This window comes from Squalius cephalus (genome assembly GCF_949319135.1).
Source record: "Squalius cephalus genome assembly, chromosome: 3".
Classification (NCBI taxonomy): Eukaryota; Metazoa; Chordata; class Actinopteri; order Cypriniformes; family Leuciscidae; genus Squalius; species Squalius cephalus.
In genome coordinates, this window is record NC_137124.1 from 29,096,325 (window position 1) to 29,115,461 (window position 19,137).

General features: G+C 37.0%; 1 protein-coding gene across 1 annotated transcript in view; it reads right to left on the reverse strand.

Annotated features, from left to right (window-relative positions):
- The window catches only part of malrd1 (MAM and LDL receptor class A domain containing 1), a 57,957-nt gene extending 56,324 nt beyond the window's left edge, over window positions 1–1,633 (reverse strand). Inside the window, exons 1-2 of the mRNA XM_079867074.1 lie at window positions 1,410–1,633; window positions 748–861 (exon numbers count right to left, since the gene is read on the reverse strand). Coding sequence (XP_079723200.1) covers window positions 748–861; window positions 1,410–1,575 — 280 coding nt within the window. The 5' untranslated portion in view covers window positions 1,576–1,633. The remainder of the gene's footprint in view (window positions 1–747; window positions 862–1,409) is intronic.
- Between the last annotated feature and the right edge of the window lie 17,504 nt (window positions 1,634–19,137).

Below are 19,137 nucleotides of genomic sequence, written 5' to 3' on the forward strand. Positions count from 1 at the left end.
CAGAAATAGAATACAATTCTATATATTTTTTTTTTTAAACGGAACAGATTTTTGAACCTTCAGACAAAATATAAAAGACAATCTAAAAAAAAGTTTGCATGCGTTTTATGTTTTGTATAATTTTTGTCATATGAAGCTCACACTCGAGGAGGAAAAACTTTATTCAACCCAAACTGAGAAAAATATGCAATTTGGTGCAGATGTTATTTATATAGCCACAAAGATAAAATTCTGATAGTTTGTAATACAAATCAATGATATTTTCATTATAGTGTAACTACTTACATAAAATGCATACCAGTTGCAACTCTATATCTCCCAATAATATATCTTAGTAATATGATATTTAAATGCTTTGTTTTATGTACAAAAGCATATAATATAATGCAATACAATGATGATTGAGATATGTACATATAAATATTCTTTAAAACCCTGTTGTATAATATGTGATAACTATGTATATTTTAACATGATTTTTTCAAATAATTATACTTTTTTTTTTAAAGATATATGTTCCATGACCCGTTGGTGGACATTTTTAGAATTATCTAGATCATACTTTCTAAAACAAAATTATGATCTATAAGTCAGAGGGCAGAATGCATGCAGTAAATTGTGTGCAACAGGTTTTTGAGCAAAGTTTTGATCATGTCAATTTAGAGGCCTAAAAAATTAATGTATCAATTATGATTCAGTAGGCTGGTTAAGTATCCCTCCAAATATAAGATCAACTGTTTTACTTACCAGTAACATTTTCTGCCTCAGTACTGGGCCAGCTCAAGCCTGAGCCTCTCATCCAAACACGATGTTGAAAACCACAGAAACCTTCCTGAAAGTCACATCTCACAAACTGGGAGCCTACAATAGAGGAAACTCACAGCTATATCAGGCCATTACAGTAAAGTAAATTAATTTCATTTGAAATCTGTAACAGAGACACCACTGAAAATATGAAACTCGACATGGCATCCTTCACAACACATTTAAAAGGTGCTTGACTGAAAATCTGTTATAAAATAGATTCTTATGGATCTTTTCTTATCATCATTAAAAGGATGAATATGCTAAACAAAAGCAAGTGGTCAACCCTAATACATCAACCTCAATTATGTAATTTTCTGCCTTCTAAAACCCCCAGCGATATTAAATCAATATTATAAAAGCACTGTTGTGTCTCATCTGTAGACCTTCAAGTGTGCCACTTTATGAGTAAGCCATAAATCTCACTGTTTACACATGAGGCCTTTAGGAGCATTTAAAATCATACAGTCAACAGAGAGGGAAAAGAAAGGGCCATTACTGTCAAAGAGTTGCCTGCGTAAGCTCAGAAAAAATACAAATAGAAGATCAGAAAAAGGAGCTGAAGAGTGGAAATGAAAAAACAAGTGTTTAAGAATAATACATACAGTTAGTCTCATCACTGCCATCTTCACAGTTTTCTCTGAAATCACATACATGCTCCTCAGATACACAGCCGCCTCTCGCACAAGTAAAGTGCTCAGGCAGACATGGAGCGGATGATACACTCGCCAGGGCACACAGCAGAAACGAGGCCTGTACGCACACCCTCATTGAGCTCTCCGATAGACAGTTCACTAGCACATTCAGATCTACATGTAAGCAAAAACACAGGCAGACACACTCAGTATCCAAAAAAGTCCTTAAAATCCAGAGAGAGACAGCGTATAACCTCAACTTTGTGCTACGGACAGTCGCGTCTCACAGAAGAACCATCTGCTTAGTGCTCACACCAACCCTAGCTCAAGTGACTTTATGACCGTTACACAATAGGCCTGCTTTCTTTCATTATGTGCCTGATGTCAAAGTGTGCGTCAGACTTCTTGTAATTGGCTAGAGATACAGTGACAATAAAATGTAATCTATTATTTTAAGACACAATCTTCCGTGCAATAATCTTGTGTGCAATAAGAACACAAGTTTACAAGCAAGTTAAACAAACACATTTAGGTTAAGAGATATAAAGCAATTTAAACAAGTATTAGAATTTTGTCACTACCTAAATTTACTTTCATTTTCAGCTCGAAAAAACAGGACTAAATGAGCAATAAGGTGGCAAAGTAATCAGTCATGCATTAGTTCCACCCTCTGTCTCGCACCGGCTTTACAAATGCTCATTCAGCTATAATTTTTTTTTTCATTAATCAATGACTAAAATTCAAAATAATTCACAAGGTGTGCTAGAAGAGAAGCTCTGTTGGCCATAATGATATCCGAATAACCTTCGAGCACAAACGAGCCCAGCGAAATGAATGAATAATTAATACTTAGGAATTTAAAACTGCAGCAAACAAGTCTGAAACCATGAAACATTTTTATCATTGTTGAATTGAAAGTACAAAACATTATTTATTTGATTGTAAAAGTCTTAACTATCACCTTCTAAACAGTTCACTGCATCCTTGCTGAATAGAAGTATTAATTTGTCAAAAACCTTACAGACACAAAACTTTTGAACGGTATTTTGAAAATATTATATATTTGTAGCAAGTAAATTTACCTGCATGAATTCTATTCTAACTTTTTTTTTTTTTTTATCAGCCCCACACCATTACTGATGCACTTGACATCTCACTACATTATGGAAATTACCTAGCTGGAATGGGCTATTGTAGGATATAAAGGTCAAATTCTGTAGAAGGTCACAATACTAATAATCCTCCTGTGAGTGATAAGATCCAGAGACTGTGGGTAGTGATAATGGTGTCTTAAGACACACAAATCCTAATAGTCCAATTGAAACAAGTACAAATCTTGTTTCACCAGGGATGTCACTTTCTGTCTCTGTGATTAGTTGGGTTTATTGATTGCCAGCGCTGGGACCTTTAAGTGGCTCTGTTCTCACTTAATAGACACTAATTATTATGTCAGTCTCCAAGACAGACAACACAGAGAGTGTATTAAGCTCATCGATCTGTCTTTAAATAAGCTTTTAGGCATTTCTATACAATATCATAAGTATGGATATCATATCATATCAGTAAAAACGATAATGTCTGCGGCATATTATTCTACATGTGTTTTCTTAATATTTATAAGAATATAAGAATCTTAAGGTTTATAAGAATCTCTGCATATTAAGAATGGTTAGGAGAAAGAATTAAGTGAAAAACAAAAAAAAAACTGCAAACATCACCATTAAAGGGATAGTTCACCCCAAACTGAAATTAAGTTCTGTAACCATTTACTCACCCTCACATTGTTTCCAAACCTGTATGACTTTTTTTCTTCTGTGGAACACAAAAGAAGATATTTTGAGAAAAGTCTCAAGATATTTTTTTTGTCCATACAACGAAAGCCAATGGTCACCAAAACCGTTGGATTTATTCACTTATTGATAAAATATATATATATATATTCAATATACACGTTAAACCCAAATAAGTTGGCAAAACTCAAAAAAGATAATCAGTTACATGAAAGTTAAGAAATGAAAGTTTAAGTGAGCAGCGCTGGCAGATTTTGTATACATTTGAATTGCTCTTAACTTGAAATATTTTAGCAAGCTAATCCATACATTTAACTTAAAATGATCATGCAATCTCAAACAAATATTTCTAGTGGTGGAGTCTTGGTTAACTTTAAATAGCTAATTCAGTAAATGGTAACTTGCTTATTGGCAACACAATGCCTGAATAGCATAGCTAAGCATAGCAATTGCTGAATGATTATGGCAATATAGAACATTTAACATCTGTTCTTAAACTAAGCTCATGCTCCACTCTTCACCATAATGGTAACCCTATAAAAACGCAACATAACTCTTCTAAATTAGCATAGCAAAACATTAAACACTACTAAATCTCCCACTTAACATTAATCTTGCACAAAAAAAACCCATTTTAGCATTTACTCTGTTTCGAGTGTCAGTTTGAGTTAAATTTAAGTTTGTCTAAATTAACAGAAACAAGTTCATAAAACTGAAATAAAAAAATTAAAAAAACAATTCAGATAACTTAACTGTGAACTCAAAAGAAAAAGAAAGTTCTATATACTCGTAAAAGTTTATTTGATTGAACTAATTTGTTTAATTGTTGAGTTCACCCTACTCAAACCAATTAATAATTTTAGCATTAGGTTTTACAGACTCTCTAGTTTATACTGATTTTGTAGCTCTGACTGCAAATTTTCTCAGACTCACAAAAGCTGTTGTCGGCTCCTGAGAGCTTCTTTCTCTTTTTAAATTGGAAAATGGCATTTTGTGGCCTGTATGTTACCTGTCAGAGCTGAACTATTAGCCTGTCCTGGCTGCTCCTCAGGTCAATCACATTATCACAGATTATGACCTTTAAATGAACACTAGCACTGTGTTCTCAGCTGACAGTTCAGTTTTTAGGTCTAAAGTGTGTTAATCCCTCTGAGAAAATAATAATAGAAGAGTTACCTTAGTGCTTGATGTAAATTATGATCTATGATGTCAAACTACTAAAGATGATCAGCTCAGCCAGGTCATTCCTTTTCCTATTTCAAATTGCCAATGAAGTACTCATTGACTAGCTGACTAAATAAATACATAGGTCTGAAATATGGAACCTATTATTATAAGTGAGGTTTTACATATGGCCTGTAAAATGAGGCCACAATAAAATGAACGGAGGATTTAATGGATTCATTAAAAGCTCTTTTTGGACTAACAAGGAAGTTTTGAGTTTTGAAACTTACAGAATGTTTTTATAGTACAATGACCGACTTTGTATATGTTTTTATAGTACAATGAAACTTTTATGTCTCAATTCATGTCCCCTTTAAAGGTATGGTAAAAGGAGCTTCAACTTAAAGTTTGACATCAGAGCTGGAGGGGTTTTTTTTTCAGTTGATGCTATCCTGCTTTTAAAGGTTCAGTAAGTGATTTCTGAGAAACACTGTTGATATTTGAAATCAACCCAAACAAACACCAAACAAACCCCTCCCTTTGTTACTCCGTCCCGCTCGAATGAACACGCAATGCAAGAGTGGATGTCTCTTTATCATAGCTGAAGCGAAGCACAATGCTTCATGAAAAATAAAGCGAAAATGACAAATGAAAGACAAGGAAGAACAAAAAATGAACACCCAGTACACAAGAGAATTTACAAGCAACATAACAGTCGGTGTTAGTCGCCAGCAGCACAACAGCTCCAGACAAACAATGACACTCAAAACTGCCCAGTTACTATAACTAACATTACAACATTCAGCATCTAGGTTCTGTGAAACAGCAAAACCAATGTTACTCACAGATGAAGCAGAAACAACACAACCTCATTGTCCGTTTTCAGGCCTTCTTGCTTAGGTCTCTGACCGTCTCTCCGGTGCTGGAAAGCTTTTCTAATATTAACATGGGCCCTAAAACTCTTTCCTGATCATAACCCTTCATTTTCCAGGGATATTCTTATGAGCTTTTTTCTTTTATAATGTTTCAGCCATCACTCTTTCTACAGACTTTCTTCAAATCTCCCTCTTGCTCACTCTCTCTCCTCCCCCATCATGTGTGGACACGCCTCCGACTGCTGAATGGCTACAAGCGTGTTGTGGTGCTCGGTCCGATCCACTTTCAACAGCGTTTCTCAGAAATCACTCACTGCACCTTTAAATGGCAGGATGTTAAAACTGGAAAATGTTATCTATAGACTTAACTAAAGACTGTTATTATTCCTTTTAAAAATATTTGGATTAATAATGTCTCTTTAGAATTTCGGGGTGCATTTGTGAACAATCATATTAATAATATAAACGTCCTAGCAAACACCCAAAAAACATGCCTATAGCATGGAGTAGTGCCATGGCAAGCACCTCTCACATTTTCTTCAGAAAATGTACATGTCTAATGTCTTATTTCTATTGTTGTTGTTGTTAATGCCTAGGTCCCTAGAGGTTCAGTTTACACTTACGGCTATCCTTAAGGAGGGCAGATCCTCTACACCTGTTTGCTGAAGTTGAGAAATCACTAAGGTTTGGGTCTTCCGTCATCATTAGTAGTGGGTCGTAGTTATGTGTATCCATGGTAACTCCACTGCAGTCTATTCTGTGGCCTAGGTGAAGTTCTGTATTAAACAGAATATTTCTTCCAACAAAGAAAAAGAGAGCCAGAGACATAAAGGAATGGAGGTGAAGGACAAGGGAATCTGACAACGACTAGACCAAATATAAAGTGCACCATTTCATTTGATCCCTAGGTAGGAGAATTGACGAATGCCAATAATGACACAAGGTCTAGAGTCAGGAATCTCATTTTATTGCCTCTGTTAATAGGATGGGAGTATTTTGTCCAAGAGTACCCAGATGAAACTGGTGTGAAAGGCAGTGCTGCATACAGTTGTTGAATAAACTGACAGAATATTTTCCCCTGATACTTGTCAATACATTTCTGTGACTGTCAATACAGTTCTGTGACTTTAGGTCCATTTAATTTCTTCATTTGCATAGTTTTGGTGACATCAATAACATTAATGATTCAATTGTAGGTTATAAATTTCCTGGAGAAAATGTAATTCTGGCTTAAGTAATTAGAGCCAACGTCTGGAAAAACACACACTTTGAAAAATCCACAAGGCATTTTGAATTCTAGCTTATTTTAGTTTATTTTATAACTAAGAATGTGAAGGTTATTCCAGGCTTAAATTCTCTAACACTTTTGATTCACTTTATATATGACTGCAATTCCTCAGCTTTGTACACTATAGGACATTTCTGCATAGTCCAAATTGAGCACATGCATTTTTTGCAAATTATGTGTTCTTTAAATAGACAGCCCATTCTTTCATCAAACAGTTTTAGTTCAAGCCTGCGATTTATGTTCTATATCTGGTGCAATTTTTTTCTACAACCCCAATTCCAGAAAAGTTGGGCAATTCCAAAATGCAATAAAATCAAAAATCTATGATTTGTTAATTCTTTTTCAACTTTATTTAACTGACAAAAGATTTACAATGTTTTTACTGGAACAACTTAATTGTATTTTGTAAATATAAACAAATTTTGATTTTGATGGCTGCTACACACTCCAAAGTATGACACTTGTTGAAACTTTTCTGAAATTGGGGTTGTAAATCATTTTCAGACATCATCATCAGATGAAAATATGAAAACAACACATGATAAGAGATTATTTTCTTATTGTATATCTTACAATGGATGGACCCGGTTGTGCAAACACATATAGCCAATACATAAAACACATACATAAAACAAATAGCTGATTAATACTAAGAGTGTGTGTGCGTCCTTAAAGTTTAAACATCTTGTTTAATCTTGTCTGGGGGAGAAAAGACGATAAAACTTGAAAAAGACATGTCTATAGTCTGAAAAACATAGATGATCAAAGTGGGAGGAAGCAATCAAGCAATCATTATCACCAATACAGACATCAGCAAGTTGATTACATGGTATATCACCATTTGGCATAAATATTCGGAATAATTTTATTTTAATACTGTAATTGTATTTCTTCTGTTAGTCTGTTTCTTGTACTGTTTATCTTGCTTCTGGCATCCCTATTCAACTCTTTCCCCACCAGCATTAAAAAAAAAAAATGCCTGCCACCACAAGCATTTTTAACCATTTTCACAAAATGTTCATGGCCCCCAGTATATTTTGTTGTATAAATATCTGAACATGCAATTTATCAAAAGAAAGAACAGGGTTTTTTTTTATTTTTATTCTAGCTTCATGCAATCTTTTTTTTAATCAAAACTTGAATGTAGGTAAGTTTCATTAAAAAAGCAACATTTTGAACAAAAAGCTGTTTTTTGCATGTGTTTTGATCCAGATCAGGGATGGGCAACTTCGGTCCTGGAGGGCCACTGTCCTACAGACTTTAGCTCCAACCCTGAAAAAATCACCTGCCTGTAACTTTCTAGTAATCCTGAGGACCTTGATTAGCTTGTTCAGGTGTGTTTGATTAGGGTTGACTGTAGGACAGTGGCCCTCCAGGACCGAAGTTGCCCATCCCTGATCCAGATGGTGAACTCTTTCAGAAATTGAGTAATAGCGCCCCCTACCATATAACAGCGAAAACAAAAAGGGGAAGCGGTCTCATAAATGACGGAAAATTCCATTGATGGCGGGGCAAAGAGTTAAACACATTGCAACTCTTCCATCTCTGTCAGTGACATAAGTTTTCTCAGATTAAAGGGGTCATGAATTGAGAAATAAAATTTTCCTTGATCTTTTGACATATAAAAACGTTCTCTAAGTTTCAAAAAGCTCAGAAAACGACTTGTTTGGAATTTTGTCACATTATGACGTCATAGTGCGGCGAAAGAACGTCTCTGCAGGATCATCAACAACTACTTCTACATCATCACATATTTGGCCCCACCCACTGGTGCGTTAATGAGATGAGAAGAGATACAGGATCAATGGACTAAAAATGTTTGGAACATTTCACTGTGGATTCTTTGGTAAATCAGTCGCATTTCGACGCATGCTTTGCAAACAGACTTTTATTGCAAGATATGGACCCGACAGTAATGTCACAAGTAACCGTGTTAATTATAATGCCCAATCTGTGATCAGTGATTTCTGATATGTAATGATTCATGTACAATCAGACGTTCTTTGTCTCAAAGTCATGTATTACTGTTTATGCGTCAGAAGCTGGGTTGAATTAGATTCGAGTTGAATTAGGTTAGAATTAGGAGTGAATTAGGTTACTCGACTCCATCAAGTTGTTCGAGTGGATAACAGTGGTATTGGTAACCTAGTAACCAACAGTAAATAAAACACCATCAACGGAAACAGAATGTTGTTCACAAATGAGCCGGCTCCGAGATTCGGTTCCAGTCTGAGAGCCGTTTTCCCTTTTTATCCCTTTTTATATTTACACATAACAGTAAAATACTTAGTGTTAAGGTCTGAATGGAACCCATTTAGGCTACCCATGAGCATTAATACATAGAGGCAGGAAGAAGTACTTTAGAAACCAGCCTTTATTCATTTTTAAAAGAGTGGGTTTGGGGCTGGGTCCATGGGACTGTTTCTGGGGGACGAGTCTGAGGGAAGAACAGGAGAAAAGGGTAAGGAGAATGCAGAAGACAAAAGGTAGGTAAAATAAAAAGTGCTCAACAAGCACTCAAACAAGCTCAATAAAGGCTGGTTTCTAAAGTACTTCTTCCTGACTCTATGTATTAATGCTCAGGTGTAGCCTAAATGGGTTCCATTCAGACCTTAACATTAAGTATTTTACAGTTATGTGTCAACAAGATTCAACAAGACATTTGCACCTGGCAAGATCCAATGTTTAGATCTGTTGTGGTATTTATGCAAATTAGCACATACGTAATTAGATTATGCAACGTTTGTCCATGTTAACAAACAATTTCAAAAAACTTGTAATACATTTTTTGTTTGTCTTGATGCAAGTAATCAACGCAGTAATTTTCATGGTGATATCTAAAGGTAAAAAGTTTTACCCTATTCACGTTAGAAAAAGAAAGAATAGGCGTATGAATAGGCTATATTTGGGTCTTTTTCTAAACTTTCCCCTAATGGGATTCTTGGGGACTTTTTTTTCCTTACTCAGGACATATTGAGGATACAAAATCAGTTGAGTTTGCTTCTGTTGCAATTTGTTCAACCTTTTTTCATAAAATGACTGGACTATAAAATCAGGGTAGAAAGTTGCCTTATATTGGTCTGGTGATAGTCAGTCATCTTTTAAGATTGAACATTAGTCTGGGGAGTCTGCTCTGTATTTTCTACTGCACAAGAGGCGTGATCAATGGGCATAGTTCAAATGACTCTGTACGCAATTGGATAGTCCTTCAACCAATCAGACCAATGATCCAGGTGACGTACTTTACGGCGAAAACTCCAGGCAGGAAACGAGTCAACAAATGTGTTGGTTTGGAGCATTGATCAACGGTTTGCAGAAGCAGCAATGGCATCGAGGAATTTTTGCAGGTTGTGCAAAAAAAAAACATGAAAGTGAGTGATATTTACACCCACTCGAGCAATGTGTCTGCTAAACTAAAGAAGCCATTGAGAATCGTCGAGAGGTTAAAAGGAATTGGATTGGATTAAACCCGCCAATAGCGTGCCAGGTTGTGATTGGTCCCCACAAATTTGTAACAGAAGCAGGATAGAAGAATGTACAGAATGAACAATGTACGAAATCAAATCGCCGGCAGATCGGGCTGGGTTTACCCAGTCTAGCCTTATATTGCTAAATTATGAAAATTTTTGATGTAAACATCATACTAACATTATAAGTGCACCTCAGGAAACATAATTTAAAGGTCCCGTTCTTCGTGATCCCATGTTTCAAACTTTAGTTAGTGTGTAATGTTGTTGTTGGAGTATAAATAATATCTGTAAAATTATAAAGCTCAAAGTTCAATGCCAAGCGAGATATTTTATTTAACAGAAGTCGCCTACAGTGAACGGCCGGTTTGGACTACATCCCTCTACTTCCTTCTTTAATGACGTCACTAGAACAGTTTTTTGACTAACCTCCGCCCACAGGAATACACAAAAAAAGGGGGCGTGGTCTTGTTGCGCTCCCACGGAGAAGAGGAAGAGTTGCGTTTGTAGAGTGTGTTTGTCGCCATGTCGTCGAGACGCTGTTATTTTCATCCCGGAGTCCAATCACCTTTGTTTGGCCTTCCCAGGGACGCTGTACTTAGAGATCAATGGTTACAATTTATGCGCATACATCTCCACGTTATGGTAAGAGGCGTGACCTTTCCGGGCAACGTGCGCTAAGCTGCTGTCGAATCACAACACAGGAACCGCTGGCACAATCAGAACTCGTTACGTATTTCTGAAGGAGGGACTTCATAGAACAAGGAAGTCATCAGCCCGTTCTTAGGACAGTGAAAACAGCGGTATACAGATAAGTAAATTGTGTGAAAAATACTGTGTTTTTTTAAACGCGAAACATGAACACATGTTATATTGCACACTGTAAACACAATCAAAGCTTCAAAAACACACGAAAAACGGGACCTTTAATGCAGTTCATGACCCCTGTAATATGGCTGGTGTAAGGTTGAAGAAAAAAGTTTTTTTCCATACCAGTAATTCAGTGACTGTGAGATTTTGAGTTGGTGTGCAGGTTTCCTAATCACCCAGTCTCCTGTGAACAAAGCATCAGTATGACAAATAGACTCCTAATACAATGTAAGCCATTAAATCAGTTGGCTAAGTGTGCATTATCTTAACAGTCTGGAACTGTAATGATTATCTATACTCTGATGAAAGCCATGCACCTTATGTTGGAGTATTACTGGAATACTTGATAGAACATTACAGAGTGACAGGCTGTGATTGCTTTGGTAGATTGATTAATAACATTCAACTCCAGGTAAAGCATTTTGCCATGTGCAAGCATGAAATACAAAATAAGCAAGGCTGATGAAGCGCAAAATGGATGTCAGAAAATGAAATCTCACCTGTGGTTTCTGTATGACTAAATTACAATATTGTCTGACTGTACACGAGATTTGTATTCTCTGAAATCATTTACAAGTTGCACATGCTCTGTCTATAGCCTATAAACATGCTTTGGACAGAGGAAAAACAACCTACAAAAGAACATTTGAACTAAACTAAAATACTGCTTAAAGAGGTCAAATAAGACATTTCTACAAGAAAACTTGCACTGTATAAAAGTATGAAGCAGTATTGGACTATTACAGTCAACTAAATCTCAACATGCACATGCAAGCAATTTTTAAAATGATCTGTTCTGAACTGAAACTTTACTTGTGCTGCTCTGACACAGGACAATGCCACACCCTAGTGGATAAAATGTGCAATTGCAATTTATTTCTGTAATTTCAGTGACACATTTGAGAATATTGCCTAGATGTATCTGATAATCATCTGACACAGTCATAAATACAGTAATAATCTGGCAGTGGCCAGAATTCGGCACAACACCAGACTGACGTCATATTGCGACAAAAGTTTGGAAACATTAATAATTTTACTGTTTTTGAAAGCAGTCTCTTATGCTCATTAAGCCTGCCATTATTTGATAAAAAATACAGAAAAAAAGTTTTTTGTATATGCATTCCGTTAATTTTGTGAATTGGTAAGTTTTGTCAGGGTGTGAAGAAATATAGAGCTGCATATCATCAACATAACAGTGAAAACTAATGCCATGTTTCCTAATGATATCTCCCAAGGGTAGCATATACAGAGTGAACAGCAACGGTCCTAGTACTGAGCCTTGTGGTACACCATACTGAACTTATGATAGATAAGACATCTCTTCATTTACTGCTACAAACTGATAACGGTCAGATAAGTATGATTTAAACCATGCTAATGCAATTCTACTAATGCCAACATAGTTTTCTAGTCTATTTAAAAGAATGTTGTGGTCAATGGTGTCAAATGCAGCACTAAGATCGAGTAACACTAATAGAGAGATATAACCACGATCGGATGATAAGAGCAAATCATTTGTGACTCTAATGAGAGCTGTCTCAGTGCTATGGTACGGTCTAAAGATTCGAGATCGGCCTGTAATTGACTAATTCTGTAGGATCAAGTTGCGTTTTTTTAACAAGCGGTTTAATCATATCCAGCTTAAAGGTTTTTGGTACGTATCCTAATGACAAAGATGAATTAATGCTATTAAGAAGAGGATCTATGACATCTGGAAGCATCTCTTTCAGTAGCTTAGTCGGTATAGGGTCTAACATACATGTTGTAGATTTAGATGATTTAACGAGTATAGTAAATTCTTCCTCTCCTATAGCAATGAATGAATCGAATTTTTCCTCAGGGAGACTACAATGCACTGCCTGATGCGACACTGTAGTAGACGGTTGCATAGTTATAATTTTCTCCCTGATATTATCTTATAAGTGAAGAAGTTCATAAAGTCATTACTGCTGTGCTGCTTGGAAACTTCTGGGCATGAAGCTTTATTTTTCGTTAGTTTAGCCACTGTTTCAAATAAATACCAAAAACTTTTCCAATTGTCTAAGAATTCTATATTATTTTGCGGACACCACTTAGACAGCCAGCCATTGAGTGAGGACAATCTACTAAGTATCTCATCACTCCGGCAAACAGGAAGGGGGCCAGAGCAAATTACCGTGCCTGACATTGTACTTGCGAGTTCGCACACCTCTTTAACGTTAATTTTAGTGATCTCCGACTGGCGGAGTCGAACATCATTAGTGCCGACATGAATAATAATCTTAGAGAATTTATGATTAGCTTTAGCCAGCACTTTTTAATTTGCTTTTATGTCAGGCGCTTGTAATAGAATCGCCAATAACTAGGGCACATTCAACAGGATTCACAGTGGGTGTTTCACTGAGTGGGGAGAATCTATTTGTTATGGTAATCGGAACGGAAGAGCGGTGTTTTGTCCCAAGACTACAGCGTCTCACCGTCACCCAATTGCCCTGCTGCACGGGCTCTACTACAGCCAAAACCCAACAATGTACAGAGTTCACTAAGCTAGTCGCATCCAAAGCAGTATCTAAAGCCCTTGCACTCTTACAATTAACCTTGATTAAAATTTGGATGCGTGTCTATAGTTCTGAAATCTTCTCCACCAGCCTGACTATCTCCCTGCATTTATCACATGTAAATCCTGTGATAATAAGAGGAGAAGATGACATGACTCACCGTGTTTTTTGACTGATCCTACTCACCTAAGGTTTGATGAACTCGTAAAAGGCGCGAGAGAAAATAAATAAAAATAAATAAAGAGCACACGGGTGGCACGCTAACAGGATAGCGAATTACTAGCGTGTTGTGCTAGCAATAATGATTTAGATTGAAGCTAGCAATGTCAGGTTAATGTGTGATGTTGAGTAAGCTATATTTAACAGTATAAACAACAATGAATGATAGTAAATAATGATTCAAAACAGAAAGATATACGAAGCTTACAGACTCAAACCAACTCAGCAGCAGCGGCAACAAGGCAGACAGTGTAGGCTACATGTAGATTTCAATAAAAAAAAAATGTTGTTCTTTTTTAACTTATTATTCATCAAAGAATCCTGAAAAAAAGTATCACAGGTTATATAAAAACATTAAGCAGCACAACTGTTTCCAACACTGATAATAAATCAGCATATACTGTATAGAATGATTCCTGATTCCAGAAGGATCATGTGACAATGAAGACTGGAGTAATGGGTGATGAAAATTTCTGTATTTTTGATCAAATAAATGCAGGCTTGATGAGCATAAGAGAGACTTCTTTCAAAAACATAAGAAATAGTAATGTTTCCAAACTTTTGACCTGTAGGCTACTGTAAGCAAGGCATTTTTGGGCCCGTCAGTTTTTTTCTTTTTTCTTTGGCCAAAATCTCATGTTATAAAAAATGAAGTGCTACGTACAATCTATTTAAGACAGAAGTGGCTATGACTCGACGACAAATGCCAGACTAAGACACTCTTCTACGTTCCCCAAAGACATAAAACAGTAGCCTTATATATTGCGTTTCTTGAGTAAAAAACGCTGTAGGCCTACTTATTCAAACAAACAGTTCTCTGTTTACCTTTGCATTGCAAACAAGCAGATATGGTCCAAACTGCATGCAGCTCTTCATTTACGATAAAGGCGGGTGGAGTTATGAGGTTTGACCTGACTGACAGTTTGAGGATCCAATTATGTAATACGTTTCGTTGATTAAATATTTGCACAACCCACAGACAGACTGTAAAAACGAGAGTATGCGCGTGACGTCACCGTCGGCCGGAGTGACTGCGCTCACGCCCACTGAGTGGCAGCATGTGTTTTTAGCGTGAATGCCGCAAAAGTAACCAGAAATTGGAGGTATTATACAGACTGCCGAAAGCTACAGAAAAGAGAAGCAAATGGATCGCTGCAATTCATAGACACTTTAGGTTACTTACGAAACCCCGGTTCTCTGCGTTATAGTGAGATAACGAGCAAATGCACTAGTCTAGCGCGGAGCATATATAAGTTTAGCTTCACGCTGACGCTCACGCGCAAACTTAAAGCTTCCATTTGAAAACACTCGCTCTGCTCCATGCCAGTGGACATGCTAGTGTAATATTATGGGTGTTGAAATGAAACGCGCGTGCTCACGCAATAGTGTGAATCTGGCTGTAGATCGCTCGTCCACAAAAATAAATAAATAAATAAATAACGTTCTGATGAAAGGGTATATGTAGGCCTAGGCTAGAAATACGTTTGAGATAATCGCTTGTTTTAAAAGAGAAAAAAAAAACATTTGCGTGGGGCCCCCTGCCGTGCGGTGCCCCTGGGAATTTAACTACTTAAATGTAATTATGCATATAGGCATTGTATGCACTTGCCTATTTCAATATCCATGGATCACTGGATCTTTGGTACATTGTAAGGAACACTGTATCGAGTCCAACCGTTAGTTTGTTTTACTAGCGATTTCGCAGTTTCCCCTATTAAGCTAGGCTCTTTTGCCACTCAGTCTGGCATGTTCCGGCGGGAAAGTGATGTCAATCCATGACGAAATATGGAGATACGAGGTGGGTTTCTGCCCAATATTTTAAATTTTGTTAATTTAGATTTGATAATTTACATTGTTTTACCATTAGAGTGAAATATTAATAATCATTTTAAAATATATGTATTATTTCTCCTCGTTGTTACTGGGCCCACCCTGGACATGCGAGAAATAGGCACGTGCATACAATGGCTATAGAGCTGGTAAGTCCCGCCCATCCGTAAAACCCCAAGTGGACCTCTAGGTTGAAAAATCGTCAATGCAAGTGAATGGGAGAAAATAATTATTTTCTGATCCCGTTTGAATTGTGCCATGAATGTGAACATATGTTGTATGTGAATTTTTTATATAATGTTTCATGTTACGAGTTTGACAGTATATTGTATGATTCTTTGGCTAGCAGTTGTGGAAAAGACATAATGAGAAAGACTACATGTCGCCTATGTGACGTCACCCCATAACACATTTCCCTCCACTTGTCAAATCACGGCGCTAATGCTGCGATAATCTATGGAGACAGATCGAGATGCCTGTGTGTTTTGTACCCAAATGTCACCATTCAAACCAAATGGGCTGTTCTTTCTTCAGATTCGCGTCGAAAGCAGCGAAGAGTTGTAGTCCACAAAGTGCTCTCACACAAAGTCTAACCGTATCAAACTTCTACCAGCTAAATTGTAGCATTCTTTACACGAAACATTATATTAAAAATTCACAGACAACATCTGTCACATTCATGGCAAAATTCAAACGGGACCAGAAAATAATTATTTTCTCCCATTCACTTGCATTGACGATTTTTCAACCTAGAGGTCCAGTGGGGTTAGCGGAAGGGGCGGGACTTACCAGCTCTATATGCATAATTACATTTAAGTCCGCACTCTCAGTGTGCTAAGTTGCTGAGTAACAGTTAACATGGCTCACAATCTGAGCAACTTCAAAGAAACATATATAGTTCAAATTCAATTTATCACTGAAAAAGGTCTCAGCGTTCAGATAACAACATTTGAGTGTGTTTAAAATGAGGGTATCTGGCTCTTATTTTGTCAGGTGCTGCAGCAAGGACTCAGATGGGGTGGAGAGACAGACACATGTTCAACTCAAGTGTGAAATATATTTCACACTGTGGCTAATTCCCTGATCTATATAAAAAAGTTAAGTATTCACTTTTCAGAGATCATAATGTACTAATGATCTCTTAATTTCATGTCTTAATAGTATTGTAGATCTGGTTCTTAACATTTTTTTATTTCAAGGACCCCCTTTGTCCGATATTTGAAGGTTTTCTTATTTAAAGGGGACATATCATGCTAAATCCACTTTTTTAACCCTTAAATGCATTTTGTTGTATATTTGGAGTGTTTAGAAGTACAGAAAAGTTGAAATTATTCTCTTCAGGTGCTTCGTTGATATCTTTATATTATGTTTTGGCCTTATTTTTCAACCTGTTCCGATTTTTCTGTTATCTATGACGTTTTGTGAACTATTACGTCACAGTATTTGCAGCAGAACTGCCAAATAAGGACATTGACTTCCAGCCCAACACTTCGAGCAATCCGCCATTTTTATTTCTCGCTGCAATTTTGTAGTCCAAGCTAAAAGATGCAGAAGTTACGAGGGTAAGTTAAAATGTTCGGTTGTTGGATGTAGTAACCCACACGCTTCATTACACCGTCTAATGTAGATGAACTGCTGCGCTTGTGACAAGGCGCATGTTTAACTGAAAGAACGAGCAGAGAGAGAGAGAGACCCGGTCGCGCGCACGCACTCTCTCTCTCTTCGGGGCCAGGCGAAAATGTAAACAAGACACCGTCTCCAAACTAGACGCTGTCTTGCTCTCTCTCCCTCGCACATATTAATCAAAATAAATCGACACGGTGGTAAAAGGTCGGAAGACCAAAGTTTCATGTATAAATACAGTAACACACCATTGCGATACATCCATATGAAGACGTTGTTCTGCAGGTTCGTCGTCTTCATTTTCATCTCGCTCCGGCTCCGACTCTGGCTCGAACATGTAAGGCTGGCTGGACAAGTCTTCCGTTGTTGACATTTTGTTAATAACGTGTGAATAAAAAGTTTCTGTGCCGCTAGATAATCGTATCTCTGCTATCAAACTACAAAAATGGCCGAACGGGGTGGAGTTGAACCGAGTGTCACCTCTGCATCCTAGAGAGGGGGCGGGGTATGAAGTGTCTCAATTGTATTTAAAGAGACCGCACCAAAACGAGTTGCTCTCAGACGCACATCAGAAAAGGGGTAGAAAAGGGGCCTGTGGAGCTATAATGAGGAATTCAGACCCAAGCATTGCAGTTCCGCTTTATATAGACTACAAATGTATGATTTATATGTAAAAAGGAACGATTTAAAAGCATGATATGTCTCCTTTAAGCTAACGTAGCCTACCTCTGGTATGACAGTATAATGTACATTTTTTATGTTTTTTAATAAAGTTTTAATTAAGATTATACAATACAGTTTTTCACAATGAATTGCTAAGACACATTTCTTGAAACCTTCACCCATTTCCTCAAAATTTTAAACACAAAACTACATTTTCAAACTTAGTTTGAAAAACAGTATGTGACAAAGAGGTATGTCCGAATTCACAGTCCTCATAAAAGAGTACACAAAAAGTACCCGGATAACCTACATCTTCCGCTGAGATTCTGAAGTGTGCATACGATGGACACTTTACTATCACATGAGGCCACGGGAGAGGATTTATGAATGGCAGTGAAGCAACGTAACTGATGCTGTAAGTCATGTGATAAGGGCAACATGGTGAATAGTATGTCCAGATTACATTACACACATTCATACTATATAGAACATACTTTTTTAGAGGGCATGAAGTAATTAGCTACTTATTCAAAACAATGCGATTTCGGACACAACCATACTCTTCTTTCCAGATTGTCTCCATTCATTGTTTGTGTCAACATTCAATGCACCTGTGCACTCTGAACTGGCTAATATTTTGTACAGTTGGTTTGATCACATTATTAGAAACAATTTTGAGCCGTTGTGTGTGTAGCCTAAACGATGACAACTGTTTTGTAGTTGTGTTTAACTACTGTCTGTTTACCAACACGAAATGTGTTTTAGTGAATGAGAATGTTTAGAGTTTTGCAAAAAGAGTGATTGAGAATTGCAAATGGTGTCTAATTACCTAAACTTGTTTAGGGTTTTATTTAGCCAATTTTGCCATTTATTTGACATGTTTAGACCATTAAGCATTTGGTTCAGAGACTGTGGTTTAGTGTTTCAGCAATTGAGGAAAACCGTAATACAACAAAAATTTTTATTATTTTAATACTTATTAGGGCCCCGGCCACCAGGTTGAGAACTACTGTTGTTGACACTGAATTGGAGAACAAGTTACTTCTTTTTAAAGGTCCCGTTTTTCATGTGTTTTTGAAGCTTTGATTGTGTTTACAGTGTGCAATACACTCACCTAAAGCGATGCCCAATTGGCACTAAGGGGCCTAAAGTGTGCCAAGAAAACATCCCCCACACCATTACACCTCCACCACCAGCCTGCACAGTGGTAACAAGGCATGATGGATCCATGTTCTCATTCTGTTTACGCCAAATTCTGACTCTACCATCTGAATGTCTCAACAGAAATCGAGACTCATCAGACCAGGCAACATTTTTCCAGTCTTCAACTGTCCAATTTTGGTGAGCTTGTGCAAATTGTAGCCTCTTT